The sequence below is a fragment of the Rutilus rutilus genome (assembly GCF_951802725.1).
Source record: "Rutilus rutilus genome assembly, chromosome: 2".
Classification (NCBI taxonomy): Eukaryota; Metazoa; Chordata; class Actinopteri; order Cypriniformes; family Leuciscidae; genus Rutilus; species Rutilus rutilus.
Genome location: NC_140210.1, coordinates 30916603 through 30934243, shown reverse-complemented (window position 1 = coordinate 30934243; position 17641 = coordinate 30916603). Strand labels below are relative to the sequence as shown.

The 17641-nt window shown below is 38.9% G+C and overlaps 1 protein-coding gene across 1 annotated transcript in view; it reads left to right on the top strand.

Moving 5' to 3' along the window:
* frem3 (Fras1 related extracellular matrix 3) overlaps nucleotides 1-17641 on the top strand; it is a 32385-nt gene that overhangs the window by 10108 nt on the left and 4636 nt on the right. The window contains exons 3-18 of the mRNA XM_084402005.1: nucleotides 6578-6724; nucleotides 7245-7475; nucleotides 7748-7873; nucleotides 8687-8938; nucleotides 11327-11476; nucleotides 11637-11846; nucleotides 12002-12199; nucleotides 12287-12451; nucleotides 12547-12729; nucleotides 12907-13037; nucleotides 14151-14309; nucleotides 14605-14908; nucleotides 15086-15217; nucleotides 15321-15652; nucleotides 16138-16330; nucleotides 16485-16589. Coding sequence (XP_084258131.1) covers nucleotides 6578-6724; nucleotides 7245-7475; nucleotides 7748-7873; nucleotides 8687-8938; nucleotides 11327-11476; nucleotides 11637-11846; nucleotides 12002-12199; nucleotides 12287-12451; nucleotides 12547-12729; nucleotides 12907-13037; nucleotides 14151-14309; nucleotides 14605-14908; nucleotides 15086-15217; nucleotides 15321-15652; nucleotides 16138-16330; nucleotides 16485-16589 — 3018 coding nt within the window. The remainder of the gene's footprint in view (nucleotides 1-6577; nucleotides 6725-7244; nucleotides 7476-7747; nucleotides 7874-8686; nucleotides 8939-11326; nucleotides 11477-11636; nucleotides 11847-12001; nucleotides 12200-12286; nucleotides 12452-12546; nucleotides 12730-12906; nucleotides 13038-14150; nucleotides 14310-14604; nucleotides 14909-15085; nucleotides 15218-15320; nucleotides 15653-16137; nucleotides 16331-16484; nucleotides 16590-17641) is intronic.

The window sequence follows — 17641 nt, the reverse complement described above, 5'->3', positions numbered from 1 at the left end:
TGGCTATTACTATAAACAGAATGTTTACAGATAGATATGTACTGAATATAATATACAGATGGCTGTTACTATAAACAGAGCCATAGACAATATAGAATAGAGCCATAGACAATTTTAACATTATAATGTAAAGCTGAAGAAAGCTGTATCTTAGAGATATACAAAAACGTTCTCAAGTTTGGAGGTTTCTTTTTCATCATAGACGTCTGCACCTAATCTGTGTGTCAGACATGTAAACACACAAAAGATTAACTGCTCTATGGTGCCAGTGGCTTTCACAACCACACTAAACACAGGACTCACATCGTCACTGCAACTCTCAGATTTACGATATTTTGTGAGAGTGCTAGAGGATATGATGTACGGTTCCGGGGTTATTCTTATCTCTTACAGATGGCAGAGTTCTTCCTGTGATCTGAGCCTTAAGATCACCCTATGGGGCCGTTTCCTTTAAAGAGCACTTTCTCTTGATCTATCTCCTTCTGCCTACCACAGACAACTTAGGCGACTGGTGTCAAAAGAGATGTGGCTGGTCTGCCATGCCATAATTCATCACCCTGCAGTTTGGGGATCAGGTGCCTGGCTTTTGCAAATGTCACGTGGACAAGTACAGTACCTGCCAGTGTCCAGTTGTCAAATATTCCCCCAGTGGAATGCCTGGAATTACATGAGACGCCTAACATAGACTTCCAAGCTTGGTGTTTGCGAGATGCCATTATTAGATGCAGAGGAAATGGCTTAAGCTTCTCAGGTCAGAAAGATCTGACCCATATTTGAATATGACTTCATGTTGCCTCGTGAAGTCAGATCATTTTGGGTCTAATCTGAAGCATAGTCATGCATTTCATGTTTAGGATACTTAACATGGCCCTAGTAGTTCTGATGAATATAAAATTATATAGATATATAAGCCAGTTTAGTCTTGCAATATGCTTCTAGCAGTGAATGTTGATATCCTCCTAGGCTAGCGCTCCCTCCCATGCCTGAGGCTCTATATAATTGCGGTATTCTATTGACCTGTGGCACTGAGGTGAAGATCTATCAGAACTATCAAACTCTACACTTACCACCATGTTGATGTATGCAACACAAGACTTTTTACAAGCAAAAATTGTTAAAGACCCCTGTGATGAAAATCAAGTTTTTAATGTTGTTTATATGTCTATGCAGAGTTTTTAATATGCTTTAAAGGGTTAGTTCACCCAAAAATGAAAATTCTGTCAGTAATTAGTTACTCACCCTCATGTTGTTCCAACCATGTAAGTCTTTCGTTCATCTTCGGAACACAAATTAAGATATTTTTGATGAAATCTGACAGAATTTTGACTCCTCCATAGGCTTCCAGTGTGACCGAAACTCACCGGCCCAGAATAGTTATTAAAACATCGTTAAAATAGTCCAAGTAACTACAGTGGCACTACATTAAGTTTATCATGCGACGAGAATACTTTTTGTGCGCAAAAACAAACAAAAATAACGACTTTATTCCACTTTTCATTTCCTTCTCTCTGGGCCTCGTAGTGTTTTTGCGCTGCGCGTCTGTGTTGCACGTCATCACACAACACACACATGACCGGCGTCGACCAATAGTGAGCCTACGTGGTGACGTGTAACACAGACGCGCTGCGCAAAAACACTACGCAAACCAACTAGACATCCAGAGAGAAGGAAATGAATAGTGGAATAAAGTCGTTATTTTTGTTTGTTTTTGCGCACAAAAAGTATTCTCGTCGCTTGATATACTTAAGATTGAGCCACTGGAGTCACTTGGACTATATTAACGATCTCTTTAATAACTTTTCTGGGCCAGCAAGTTTCGGTCACACTGGAAGCCTATGGAGGAGTGAAACATGGCTCAGATTTCATCAAAAATATCTTAATTTGTGTTCCGAAGATGAACGAAGGTCTTACGGGGTTGGAACAACATGAGGGTGAGTAATTACTGACAGAATTTTAATTTTTGGGTGAACTAACCCTTTAAGGCAAACCATTTGCAAATTCATAAGTCAACACAATTGCTGAGTATTTTCTCCTTAAAACTGCAGTTTACCAAAGACAGTCTCAAAAACAAAGTTTGAAATCACTGGTGTTTCTTGCGTCACAAACTACCTTATAACCAATCACGTCAACGTGCCAGCGGGCTTTAGCATATCATTAACTATCAGCTCATACCCTGTATGTTTCTGTTGATGTGAAAAAATTGGGGCACATTTTATAATATAGTGAGTGAATTATGAGTATGATGCATATTACGATGTCATAATGAATTAAATTACTTTAAGTTGTTCAAAGAGTTTCTAAGGATGCTGATTTTTAGAAGGCAGCTGTCTGACTCTGAAATGGCAAACTGGAACATGGTTTGTGTAACATTAGTAACACATTATTAGCTGTTTGATAACGTAGTCAAGCCAATGGCTAATCATAATAATTACCGTTTTGTGTCTGACGTAGAGATCAATACATAAAACGTGTTACCATTCTGATACACCGACGAGCCAGTATAATTTGCTCTTCCACTTCTTATTCTGAATCAGTTTCTGGTTCAAACATATATGGCTGAATTTCCACTTGCCATTGTGTAACGTTTACTACAGTAAAGTTGACTGAGTGGATCAAGTATTATGAGCTTGTGTGATTGAGTGGAGGCGGGGACTAATTTGCATATTCATGGTTCCACATATACTAAATGAAGCGAGGGTTAAATTCTAACTATTTTAAGGCATGAAGATTATGAAATTTGACAGTTTTTTCCTGTGAAAATAAATATTTCATTTTGGTAGTGATCAAAGGTTAGTTTTAAGGGATAAAATTGTTGACTACAGGGGGACTTTAAGTTGTATTCTTATGAAAAATAGCAACAAAGTCATTCATTCCTTGGGGAATTATTACTGCCAGCCAGAAACAAAGACATAATTAAGGGTGGAAATGTAAATGTTAGTTTATGTAAAAGTCAGGAATACGTTTTTTCAAAAGCTACAAGGCTAGGGTGACTTGAATGAGTGAGAATGTAACCATTACTTAGCCCTGCTTTCTTTTTATATATTATTGCAGTCATAAATACCTCCAGAGCTTCAGACATTCCCCTGTGACGCCTGAACCTATTCAATGAGTTAGCACCACTCACTGATGCTGATCTTTACTGGGCTTTACTCCCGCTCCAGCTTACAACAGAAACCCTTAAATTAAATGCTTCGCAACACCACAAAACTGCTATTGCACTGCTCAGATTCTCATGACTTATAGTGAACTAAAAACAACATTCTGAGAAAACGGTCTGAAACACTCATGAGAAAACATTCTGCTTTCACAGGGAGAAACTTTTGTGTTGTTTGTTCATTGTAGACACAAATCCCCCTAGAGTGTAGAAAGAAGCAGTAAGAACCATGACAGTGGGTTTGGGCCACCCAGACAGTGCCTGCTGTCCGCCTCAGTTGTTGCTCCCATGCACAGATAAAAGTTGACAAAAGGGGAGAACAAGGGAGGGGATAAGTGCAGGGAGTGAGGATACAGCTGTCAGTTCCCTCGCTTGGAATCTAAAAAACACTGAGAAATGGTGTGAGAAAGAGAAGAAAAAGTGCACAGTCAGAAAACTGAGGTGGCCCCCACGATCACTGTTAAACAGCACCTGCCTTCCAAACATAGCATTACAACTATTTAGGAAATCTCCTCAGATGACTGTCAACTCTAACAGCTAAATTCACTTTGGAAATAACAGTACATTTGTGTGCTAATGGATCGAAACATCAGTTGTAAATGCATTTCTTTAGACTGCCCAGTTATAAAGGGTCTGTTCAAAGTTAACTACATAGGCAGGTCACTAGGTTTCTCTTCACTACTGTCACCTTGTTCACTGTAAAGCAATATTCTCAGCAAAACTGCTTTGGAATGAGATTTATTGTGAAATGTGCTACACAAAATTAACTGAATTAAAAAATAACAATAATAACATTACTCTAATAGAGGATAGGAAAAACACATGTCAGTATGGCTTTAATACAATGACAAATTACATTCTTGATTTAAAAACTTTTATGGCCAAGTATTGTACCTTGTGATTGTCTTTTTGATGCTTTTATGCATTTAATTGCTCCTATACATTTATATAGAATAATCATGCTAAATTATTTTGTGCACAGAATTTGTTGAATAGAGAGACATTGTCTCCACTGCAAGTGGAACTATTTTCCATAATCTTGTAGACAAAGTGCCCTTATCCAGGCCCAGAGAAACGTCACAGGGTCCTGCGTCTCACAGGTGACTGCTGGGTTTTTAACTGAAAGAGAGCCTTCTGTCTGCATGTTGTCCATTTGATAATCCTCTGATACAGCCTCACTAAGCTCAATATCAGCTCATACTCAAACTGGGCAGTGTGCCTGAGAAAATTGTCTCCTAAAGAAAAAGGCACTTGGCTGAGCTACGCTATGGTTCACCTTCCATTAAGCCTTTGATACATGCTTCATTTTCTTTGCATTGTGCCTTTAATACAGCTTAAAACAAGCTTTAATAAATCGTTTTTAATGTGTTAATGAGCTCAGCTACTTTCTAATTGGTGCATTGGTAATGTTCATGAGATATGCACAGTATTCACACTCCTGTGAAAGCTTAACAAGAGATAAAACATCTAATTTGTATAAGGCTCCCTTACATCTTCTCTGTCAATCAGTTTTAATGTTTTTAACGGCCCTTCAGCAATCTAGGGCAAAGATAAATATGATAAATGAGTTCTGTATTTTTAGGCAGAGCTGTCAGACACTTGAGCTTGGTCAAGGCCAATGCTGTCATGTCAGGCTGCGCCGTTTCCTAAACTGAGGAGGGTTGTAAAGATGATGCCCAATTGGCAACATGATGATTCTGTTTCATTGAATATTACTGTAAATCAATCTCACAACATAACTTCTATTTCCAACACTTCAAACTACTGTTTTTTTACACATATTTGAACTGCAATATTGTTTCTGCATATGCTCACATCAAGAGAGCAGCTCATGTGTTCAGCAGGGTGTGTAAAAACTACCAAACAGTGAGCAATACCTATGAACTTGAGTCATGGTTTGCACACAAACTGCCAGAAATAGTGTTTCACTTTCAGGTTGGTTCCACATTTAAAATTGCAATTTTGTTCAAATTGCTTACAAGTTTTTGTCATTAAAGCAATATCATCAAGGACTCAGAAATGATTTAGTAAAACAAATGCCAGCTATAGAAAATCAGAACAGCTTGTACCAAGAAATAGTGTCCAAGAATGTAACATACCCTTTCTCTTTAGGGATAATCAAAGTCACGGGGTAGCATGGATTATGGCAAGATAGGATTGAGGATCCTTTCAAAGTCATTACAGTTCTTTATCCTACTTCAGTCAGTCAAGATTCAGGATTATATCTCTTCTCTGCTTAAATCATTTAGTCCATGGAGAGAGTCTAATCCGATTATACTTTAATCTGATTACTCAAAATGATAATTAGTCACTGAGGTATGTATTATTTGATGAAAGTGTGCTAGAATAATGCTGAAATATACAATATATTTCAGGTTATAGCTCTATATAAAAAAAAAGTTAAAGGCACACTTTGCAAGATTTGTACCTTAATATAACAGCTTCAAAATAATTTTGATGGTAAACAAACTCGTAGTAGGGCGAATCATCCCGATAGCAAAGCGTTGGCAAAACCAGCAAGGCAAGTTTGAGAGGTGGCGCCCCGCCAAATCTCGCGAGAATCACGCCTTGCTTTACGGCACAATGTCACATCAACAACATATGAAGCAGCCTCAATGGAAGACACTAGCACGCATTTCAGACGTGAATCATGGCAGAGTTGATGAAGAAAACGAAGAAAGCGCGGTCGGAAGAGTGCAGAGACGGCTCTGTGTGAGTGGTATTTACGACAGTAACGTTAAAACCAAGTACTCCACAGCGACTCTAGGGGTCGCTGTTTGAGAAAAACGGAAACTGCATAGTGTGCCTTTAAAATGTCGATACAATATATATTATGCTCCTATCTTGACTTGAATATTAGCCTATAGTTGGGATATGGAGCACATATTGTATGTAAGTAAGTGTAGCACATAGAAGTCTTGGAGACAAAAGGTCAGATCTTCTTTATTGTCCCTTCTACAGTATTCATGGCTAGTGATTGAAGTGGTAAGAAAACTCTCCATCGTTTGTGTTTATCTGCACCAACTACAATATTCCACAACTGCTTTCTTTAACACTATCATTGGGCTTCAGCACTAACCTGACACCTGGTTGGACTCACTTCTCTTGAACCTCATTCATTTACCAATAAATGCAGTAAAAAAAGAAAACCGTGTGAACATATATTGTGTCTTAATTTTACAGTAGTAATGAAGGAAAGACAAAAAAGGGTGTTGAGTGTCAATAGAAAACAAAACCACCCCAAGGACATCTAAAAGCAGGACTCAGGATCAAATTGCGCTCACTTTCTTTCTACATTCTGAACTTGAACTAGATGAAATCATTAGAAAACGATTGAATTGTGTGTCTCAAGGAGACCACTTTGTCTTTTTTCATTGTGCTTCATCAAATTCAATTCATTGTGCCTTTCTCCGTTTGAAAAAGGTGGCAACAAATTGAAGCCACAGCCGTTCCGTCTGAATTGGGCCTGGATATCCCTGGAAAGGGAATATTATATTGTGGATGAGGATGCAAAGTTTCTGGAAGTCACCCTCAAACGCCGGGGATACTTGGGAGAGACATCATTTGTCAGTAAGTATTTATCAAAGTGAAGGAGTTACCCAGTTAATTCAAAATATGTGCTAAATTAATACATTTATAATATATGTTATATATATTTAATATGTTAAAAAACAATAAACAGGACTTGAACTTGCTGAGGTTTAATTTGTTTGCAAACAAAATGTGCAGTACATAATCGTTTGTGACCAAGACTTATTTTGTGGAGATACAAATACAGTTCATTAAATACTGGAATCCTAATAAAAAAACAAACAGAACCTCCTTCATTGTCATGCTTGCATATATTTAGAGATACACAATGTTTATTTGCAGCTGTTACAAGTTGGTCCCTCTGTGTTTGGTATTTTCACAGCCCTTTAACTGTGACTTACAATGTCTTAAATTGTACCATAGCCTTTTACGGTTCTTTAAAATTGTTATTAAGTAGTCAACAGACATCTTAAACTTCTCACAGCTATAGTCAATAACCGCATCACAAACAATTTACTCTATTTGAGAGATCTCCAAAGAATGTTTTTGTATTTCAAAGGCATTGCCACCAAGGACGGCACAGCAAAACAGGACAAAGACTTCCGTGGAAAATCTCAGAAACAGGTCCAGTTTAACCCTGGTCAAACATCCGCTACCTGGAGGGTGAAGATATTTACCGACCAAGAGTTTGAAACTTCAGAGATGTTTGAAATCCAGCTCTCAGAGCCAGTGATGGCTGTTCTTGAATACCCTGATACAGCCACTGTGGAGATTGTGGATCCTGGTGATGGTAATTATGCAATGCCTAATGATTTCCTACTTTGTCCATATAGTGTAAAACACATATACTTGCTTCCAGAGTGTGTGCACCACAATGGCATAGGGAGGAACAACTTCCTATTAATGCCAATGGTTTTGAAATTAAACGGACAACAAGCAAAAACGTGGTCATGTTCATTTACTTTTGCCTACTTAGGCTTATATTAATATTTACTGTAAATAAATATTTATCCTATAATTATATATGTCCACATTTAAGCATTGAAATGTATCTCTTTTCAGAGTCCACAGTGTTCTTCCCTCAAGCAGAATATCGTATTGAAGAGGATATAGGAGAACTACTAGTCCCGGTCCGCAGATCAGGAGACGTCAGCCAGGAACTAATGGTTATTTGTTACACACAACAAGGTAAGATTAATGAAACCTAGTTTTCTAATCACAATATTAAAGGGATGGTTCAGAGTAAAATCAACCTAGGGTCCTTTGCACCATGACCTCGAGCCAAACACCCCCCAGAAGCCTTTTTTCCCTTGGTCGAACATTATTAAAGTTAGAGCTTATTTAGAGATATCAACCGAATGGCTTAGTGCAGGCGCTAAATGATCTACATCCTTATGCATCGCTTTCTGCCAGGACTTTTACAGGCTTTTCCCAAATCACGGAAGTGAGCTTGAGGTCCGGGTTAGCGGTAGCATAAGCCATCAGTCAAGTGTTATTTAAATAAACTCCTGATGTACTTACAAATTTTCCAATGCCTCGTTTTATGAGTACAGAACCTATTTGTACAACTGTAGAAATTTGGTACCATTCTGGGCATTATTAGTGGGGTAATTTACGAGATACAACCTTGGATCCATTAGCGCCTGCATTAAGCCATTCGGCTTATATCTCTAAATAAGCTCTAACTTTAATAATGTTCGATCAAGGGGAAAAAAAGGCTTCTGTGGGGGTGTTTGGCTCGAGGTCATGGTGCAAAGGACCCTGGGTTGATTTTACTCTGAACCATCCCTTTAACTATTTTTGTATAATATTATGAAATAATTGTAATCATACAGATACCTAATTACACGATTATTTGAATATTGCATGACATTATTTTAGTTTATGACTCATAACCTATTACAGCTGAGGACCTTACATGACCTTACTTCAGCTGTACATCTGTAGTACTTGAAAGTCTGTTTGTAAAAAAAAAAAAAAAAAAAAAATCTCTCTATACAGGCAGTGCAACCGGAACCACCCCCAGCACCGTGCTTTCCTATTCAGACTATATCACAAGACCCGAGGACCACACCAGTGTTCTGCGCTTTGATAAAGATGAGCGGGAGAAGTCGTGTCGCATCATAATTATTGACGACTCCCTCTATGAGGAAGAGGAGAGCTTCAATGTGTCCCTCAGTATGCCCATGGGTGGCCAAGTGGGAGCCAAGTTCCCCAACGCCAAAGTGGTCATCTTGCCTGATAGTGATGATGGTGAGTTGGCAAGAACCAACATCTGAATAAATACTGTTCTCATATATTCTTTGATGAATAGAAAGTTCAAAAGATCAGCATTTATTTGAAATATAATTTTTGGTCGCACTTTATTTCACAATATGTGCACTCACGCGTACAGTGTACTTACCTAAGAAAGTACTGGGTACTACATGGGTTAAGGTTAGGTTTAGGGATACGTTCAGGGTTAGTAGTACCTAGTTATTACTCAGTTATTGTAATTACTATAATAAGTACATAGTATGTACATGGGAAACAGGACTGTAAAATGACTTTTTTTTTTACTATGTACCGGTGGTCTTTACTGTCATTTTCTTATGTTCAAAACTTATGTTTTTTTTTTTTTTTTTTGATAATTTTGAGCCTATAAATATACGAATAGTAGTCCAAATATAGTCGGACCAACTATATTCTGTGCATTTTCTCTAAACCACAAACCCTTTCATGACATTACTAAAAAAATTACATCCTTATCCTCAAAGACAAAACTATCTCCTCCATGTTCTGTGGTTATACTGACATGCCTCACCTGTTCTTTCTTTACAGATGTTCTTTTTATTATTCACACTTTGAAAGGACAGGTAGCCACAGAACGATCCATCTTTACTTTGTGGTCATACCACTGTTGTCCTTGGCAGCATGGTAACACGATAACCCAAAACAAGTTGAGAGAGCACAATTGAGGCCCCTATGACCTTTGTAATGGCCCATAAACCTCAGTGAGGGCACTGAAAGAGCTTTGTGAACATCCTGTCCAAGGATTTAGGATTTGTGTGCATTACTTAAAAGGAACATAGTCCAAACAAGAGCACAGTTTGCCATCTGTGAATTCATTACGTTCAAAGATTCATCCAGGAATTTGCCTTTCAAAGCACAGCCTTCTGTTTGAAATTATTCAACTTAAAATGAATATCTTAAATATTGTTTCATCTCTTAATTTTCAGTAAATATTATCCTCAGAGTGTTTTTCCTCACTCATTAAAACAGTCTAATAGTTGTAAACACTTTCACCAACTGCAATCCCACCCTTCACAATTTAGAATATTACCTCAAAAGATATTTTACAAGATATTACAAGCCTAGACCTTATTTGTCTGAAGAAGCCAGTTAAGATTAATGTGCTTATTGTAGCTCAGCGTCTTGGTGGGTCTGGAAGGGCCCAGTGGTATATTTGTGTCTAGTTGTAGGGGGGGGGGGAGGATGTTGGATAGACTTGTGGTCTGGATGCCAGCCAGAGTTGGAATCTTTTTGTTGTTTCTCTGACTTGTTGTCTATGGAGGTGTCACTACTCTTGTTTTTCTTTGTATGGCCCCTCAAACTTACGGCCTCTACCCCCACCCTGGAAGGGCCTATCCCCTCTGCATTCATTTACCATGATGCTGATATCGCTCTGGGAGTCGCTCTGACCTCCCAAACGCACACACAAATATAAACACTCACCAAGTGCATCTTGACTGGAGTAGACACAACAGTCTGGTTTCAGCACTCAGACAGGACATTAGAAATGATGGTAGGTTTCCTGTGCTGTCACACCAATGGGTCAGAACAACTCTGTGTGAGATGAAACATGACTTAACAATTCTGAGGAAAAAAAATGACACCTCTCGGCTCTTTTCTTTTCAAAAAGGATTAAATAAAGAATCATTATGCAGTAAAATAAGTAAGAAATATTTCATATTTTATACTTTTTCTAGGTCACTAATTAAATCAAAAGCAAAACAGTGACTCTGTGAACTTTGGTTTAGATGAGTTCAGATGCATTTGCTTCGATTGAAGCACAAGATGTTCTTTAAAACATTATCAAATCATACTGGATGACATGGATTTATTTATTCATCATTTAATGCCATATCTGCATCAAAGGCTATATTCATGGCAAACTCAATAGTAATAAAATTTAAAATAAACAATAATATTTAATTAATAATACCAATAATAACAAAAACAGTTATATAAAATCTTTAAAGTTGATATTTAAAACAACAACAAAAAAAGTCCATAATTTACTTTCTAGATAAAAACATTGCCTATTATCATTTAAAGCAGGACATTCAAATAAAATGAGTTTTACAATCATAAAGAGTAAAGTAAGTCGTGTGTGACTGATTTGACATCTCGTTTATACAGTCTGGTGATTTCTATTTGAAAACAATTGTTAGGACTTATTTATAACTGGTTTCCTAGATAACATGGATTATCAGGTTTTGTGCCAACTTGTGGAGGTATATTAGCCTAAGTTCTGTTGTCATTAAAGCAAAAAAAATTCTTAAGTTCATTAAATTCTAATGTACACTTTTTTTTTTTTTTACATAGATGGTTCAGGTTAAATAAAATGATCATTTAAAAAAAAAAATCCCTTTTGTACAGAGCCATCTTTCTATTTTGGGGAGACTGAGTACACGGTGGATGAGAGTGATGGTTATGTGGAGGTGAAAGTGTGGAGGACTGGAACTGACCTTTCAAAGACAGCCACCGTCACAGTCCGTTCCAGGAAGAGCGACCCTGTTTCAGCAGAAGGTAAAGAGTGTCAGAGATGTCAAAAACAACAATTGCTGATATCTTAATTTTTGGTCAAATCAAATCAAATATTTCAGGTAATCATTAATCAGTAATTTTCATGTATTAGAAATGTTCATCTGCATACTATATCTCCCCCACCCTTTCCTCTCCCGTCCAGCGGGTCTAGATTATGTGGGAATCAGCCGTAACCTGGACTTTGCTCCAGGTGTGACCATGCAGACTTTCCGTGTGACTATTCTCGATGACTTGGGCCAGCCAGAGCTGGAGGGGCCAGAGACGTTTGAGCTGGTGCTGCGTATGCCCATGAATGCAGTCCTTGGAGAGCCTAGCAAAACTGTCATCACTATTAATGACACTGTCACAGACTGTGAGTAAAGGATTCAAACAAATCTATGAAAAATAAATAAATACCTATCAGTTTTTTAGAGGACCTATTCAGTTAAGTTTCAGAGGACATTAAACTGCAGATAACTGAAACACTCTGATGAGTGATGCTGGTTGTTTTTAACTGTATTTCTGCAGTACCCAAAGTCCAGTTTAGGGAGGAAGAGTACAAGGTGGATGAGGCTGATGGAGAGGTGAAGGCGATGGTGTACCGCAGTGGCGACATTAGTCATAGGTCCACAGTCCTCTGTTACACTCGCCAGGGATCTGCCCAAGTCATGATGGATTATGATGAACGACCCAATACTGACGCATCCATCATCGTGTTCCTACCAGGTCCATTTGTTTTTCAACATGTTCCTTGACCAGCCTTTCATTCATGTCTGCATGATTTGCTCATCTTTTGTATCTCTTTGTTTACAGGGGAGATTGAGAAGCCATGTGTTGTGACTTTAGTGGATGACACGGTTCATGAAGAGGATGAGGAGTTCCGCTTGGTTTTGGGGACAGCTAAGAGCAAATCACCATATGGAGCTTCAGTGGGAGAACAAAAAGAAGCTCTGGTCACCATCACTGACCATAAGGATAGTGAGTATCTTTTCTCCTCTTTATTTTTGACAAACATCAACATTATGCTCTTGATGAGCTTATCTCACAGAAAACAAAACTACTTCTCCACTCAGAGTCCATCATCAGGTTTGCTGAGATCAAGTACAGTGTTAGAGAGCCACAACTTCCTGGAGAGATTGCTGTAGTGAAGATTCCTGTCCTGCGTCAGGGTGACACCTCCAAGGTCTCTGTGGTGAGAATTCACACCAAGGACGGCTCTGCAACATCAGGAGAGGACTACAATCCCCTTTCTCAAGGTCAGCAGAAGGCTACAAAATATAAATCCCATGAGATGCCATAATACTAGCGCAAATCATTTTAACGTGATCAATAAAGTATGGAAAATCCTGAACAAAAGGAGTGGATATCTGATACAATTACAGTAACGGTTATCTAATTCCTCTCTGTACATCTTTGTTTGTATGTCCCTACAGATGTGGAATTTAAGGAGGGTGAGACAGAGCATGTGGTGGAGATCCAGGTTCTGTATGATGGACAAAGAGAGATCCGTGAGGCTTTCACTGTTCACATGAAGCCTGACGAGTATATGGTGGCTGAGACACAGGTCAGAGACCATCATCTCTAAAAATACCCCCAAAGACGCCAATTCGCACACTCGCATAGACACACGCTAACGTGCCTCTCTTGCTAAAATAGCCATGCAGCAGCTGCCTCTGTCAGCAAGAGCCAATCGCTGTCTCCAATCTCTTTCAGAGAAGTCTGTATGATGTAAATGGGCCTCAGTGGTCAGTGACCTAAACAGTGTTATTGAACATTCGGGTTGCACGATTAATCGCAATTAACATGAAGGCACGCTTAAACCGATTTGGATTATTGCGATTATGAAATCGCAAAGGCTGCGATTATTTTTAAAGTGCAGCTTGTCAGTGACGTCCGGCTCTGTGATCCGTAGTAAATGCTGCTCCATCTGAAAGCACTTCAAGTTTGAGTCGCTTATAATGTGCATTTGAAAAATTATTGTATCTTAATAAGTTCTCAAATATTTCCTTAAGAACATATTTTTTCTTCTTAAAAAAATCCAGTCTTAGGCGTTGTTTGATTGTATGGCAGTTCTAATTCTTAAAAAAAAAAAAAAAAAAAAAAAAAAAATACGTTTTTAGGAATAACTTTATTCTTAAGTAGAAAATAAGAAGAAAATTGCAACATTTTGTCATAGAATAGAATCTGGCATTTATATAGCGCTTTCATATGTACTACTGTACACCCAAAGCGCTTTACAATCATATCAGGGGATCTCTCCTCAACCACCACCAGTGTGCAGCATCCACTTGGATGATGCGACGGCAGCCACAGTACAACGGCGCCAGTGCGCTCACCACACACCAGCTATAGGTGGAGAGAGGAGAGAGAGTGATAGAGCCAATTCCAATGTAAGGGGATTATTAGGAGGCCATGATTGGTAAGGGCCAATGGTGGAATGTGGCCAGGACACCGGGGTTACACCCCTACTCTTTACGAGAAAATGCCATGGGACATGGTATATTACATACATACTGTAAACACGTCAATTACATACTTGGGGGAAAAAAAGGTCCACAGTGAGTGGATGGTCTTTTTACTGCTGCTTACATTATTGTAAGTTTTACATACTCTATTGTTCCTACAATTTTTATTGATAGTCTAAATGGTTGTTTTCTTTCTCTCCTACTTTCTGTAGATGAGTAAGGCTATTGTGTACATCGAAGAGATGAATAGTGTGGCTGATGTCACCTTCCCAGCAGTGCCTCAGGTGGTGTCGTTGCTGCTGTATGATGATACGATTCGGGCTAAAGACAATCCCCACCCTCAAACTGGTTATCCTGTTGTGTGTGTCACGGTGAGTGATGCCAATGATGTTCTCAGTTAATCACTTTTTGAGATTTGTTTCATTCTATTCGTACCGTTTCCCTTTCATTTACCATATAAAGAGTATGACAAATAAAGAAACAGTAAAAATACACCTTCCAAAAAGGGAGATGGTCTTAATGAAGTAATTGAAACAGTAATTGAATGTTGTGGAATATGACTCCAAATATCATTAGGGGTGGAAACTATATCAGCAAGTTTAGTCTCTCATTCTTCCAAAAAACTTTTATAATTCTGACTGTTTTCTTGCGTCTGTGTTCCATCAGGCCTGCAACCCCAAATACTTTGACTTTGACAAGACTGGCTCCATTTGTTCAGTGGAGAACATCAATGACACACTAACTCAGTACCGCTGGATGGTTAGTGCCCCCAGTGGGCCGGATGGAGTCACCAGCCCCATGCGCGAAGTGGATACCAACACCTTCTTCACTAACACCAAGTCCATCACTTTGGACTCCATCTACTTCCAGGCTGGTTCCCGTGTACAGTGTGCCGCCCGAGCCTTCAACGCCAATGGAGATGCTGGGCTGGAGCTCAGTTCGCCCATTGTGGTCATCAGCCGAGAGGAAGGTGAGGCTATTGTAACTACCACAATTTGGACTGCTGCTCAAATCTTTAAGAATTACTAATACCAAATTCAACAAAGCACAAGGTTTTGTTTGTATGTTGGTTTGTTTTACTGTTTTCTGGGGTGTCTAGGAAAATGAATTGTTTTGAAAGTTAAATCAAGGTGTCTGCTATCCTTAGGCCTGTGTCAGCCTCGTATACCTGGAACAGTGGGTGCTGAACCGTTCTCAGCTAAAATCCGTTATACTGGCCCAGATGACCCTGACTACCCCAATCTGATCAAACTCACTGTTACTATGCCGCACATGGATGGTGAGTGACCACCTCCATCACAAACAATGCGATATTGAGTAAGCAAATATCAATCAAAATGTCTACAAAATCCAGGATATTAAACTGCATTGTTTTTCCTCAGGCATGCTGCCTGTTATCTCCACACGTCCCCTTTCAAACTTTGAGCTAACCCTTAGTCCAGATGGCACACGAGTAGGAAACCACCGCTGCTCTAACCTCTTGGATTTCAACGAGATCCAAACAGCACATGGTTTTATCACCGACGCCACAAAGAACCCAGAAATTATTGGCGAGACTTCACCGTACCAGTACAGCGTCGCCATGCGTAGCACCAATTCCCTTCGATTCTACCGCAACCTTAACCTCGAGGCATGTCTGTGGGAGTTCAGTAGCTACTACGACATGTCAGAGCTGCTGAATGACTGTGGGGGATCGATTGGCACAGATGGACAGGTATTTCAGGAATCAGAAATCATTCAAAGCTATGCTCATTTAAAGTTCATTCAAAAAGTTTGGGGTCGATAAGATTGTTTTAATGTCTTTGAAAGAAGACTCTTTAATAAAAATACAGTAATATTGTGAAATCATTGAAAATATATAAGAATAAAAAAACAATTTTAAAATTGTTTTCCATTCATATTTATTTTAAAATGTAAATGGCAGAGCTGATTTTTCCGCAGTCATTTCTCCAGTCTTCAGTGTCACATGATCTGTCAGAAATCATTCTAATATGCTGATTTGGCGCTTAAGAAACATTTCATGAAACAGTTTAAAACAGTTGTGCTGTTTAATATTTCTGTAGAAACGGATTTTTTCTCAGGATTCTTTAATGACTAGAAAGAACATAATTTATTTGAAATAGAAACATTATACTTGATTAAGCTACTTGTCAAAATGTTTGGCTACATTTGGTGTTTTTTCTGTTCATGTGTCCGTAGGTGCTGAATCTGGTTCAGTCCTATGTAACCCTGCGGGTGCCTCTGTTTGTGTCTTATGTCTTTCACTCTCCCGTCGCGGTTGGTGGCTGGCAACATTTTGACCTACGTTCTGAGCTGCGGCTCACCTTTGTGTATGACACTGCCATCTTATGGCAAGATGGTATTGGAAGCCCACCAGAGGCTGAGCTACAAGGTAGTATAGATATGCCATAATGCCATATTGGACGCCATGCATCAGAAATTTTTATATAATGGTGAATTCAAATAGACATGAATACAAATTAATTTAATTAATGCTAATGACAGTTACCTGTCTGATGTTTTTATTTGTGTGATTATTTTTATAGGTGCCATGTATCCCACCAGCATGAGAATAAATGATGAAGGACGTCTTGTTGTCAACTTCAAGACTGAGGCTCGATTTAGGGGACAGTTTGTCATGTCTCACCCAGGTAATGTGCAGATGGATGCAGACCCACACATAGCCACACATTGCCCACAGGCAATCCTTTAACTCTCTTCCACTGTGTTGTCAAACTCAGCCCCAAAGAGATAAATCTACAAGCTACAGTCGGCCTAGACTGCGACAGTAAACAAACAGTAAAACGACAGTAAACTTCCTCTGTCAATTACCCTCCAGAGTCCTGACAAACCTTCACTGCCCTCTACTGGTGACATTAATCCCTCAAAACTTTTTTCTCCATTTCTAGTTCCCACTAAGGGTAATAAAAAATAAATTGGTGTTGATTTGTTTACAAAAATTCAGTTAGATATGTTTGTACATTTTATAGCCTGTCTGAAACATATTTTGGCATTCCCTTTTACTAACTCAGTATATGGACTCCATGATATGAGCATACACCATAGGTTGTTATAAATTATTTTAAGCCCTATTCGCACGGGATAAGTATTACCTGGTGACCTCTAGTAATTTGTAATAATTGCTGAGGTTGTCTGTGATCTTAATCAAAAATTCCCCCGCAAACGACCTTACATATTTCGCCGAACACCTTGGTCCTGTGCGAATCGGCATCTCTGTGATTTGGCGGGGTCGTTTATAATCTTTTCAAGGTTTTTGTTTCCTGTGCGCTTTTTTATCCATCTTTCGCTAAGAATGGAGGCTGCGTTGAAGTGTTTTGATAGTATTTTGGGTGCTGGGTCATATCGCTATACACCATGATACGATACAACTAAGTTATAGCTGCTACAATTTGCAGAAAGAGACAAAGCTGAAAACCATCATGTGATAAGGAACATTCTTCTGTTTATGACATATCATAGCCTACAGCTAGACCTATAATAACGACAATACATTTCCAAGCAATAGCCTATTGACATCATACCGGGAGATAAGTCAGTCAATTTGAGTAAATTCACAGGCTTCGCTTATCCCATGCGAATGCGCCACACGAAATTCAGATAATACTAATCCAGTGCGAATAGGGCTTTAGTCTCAGTTATTTATCTGAGCTCTTATCACTCAGCTTGTAAATGTAACTGTTAC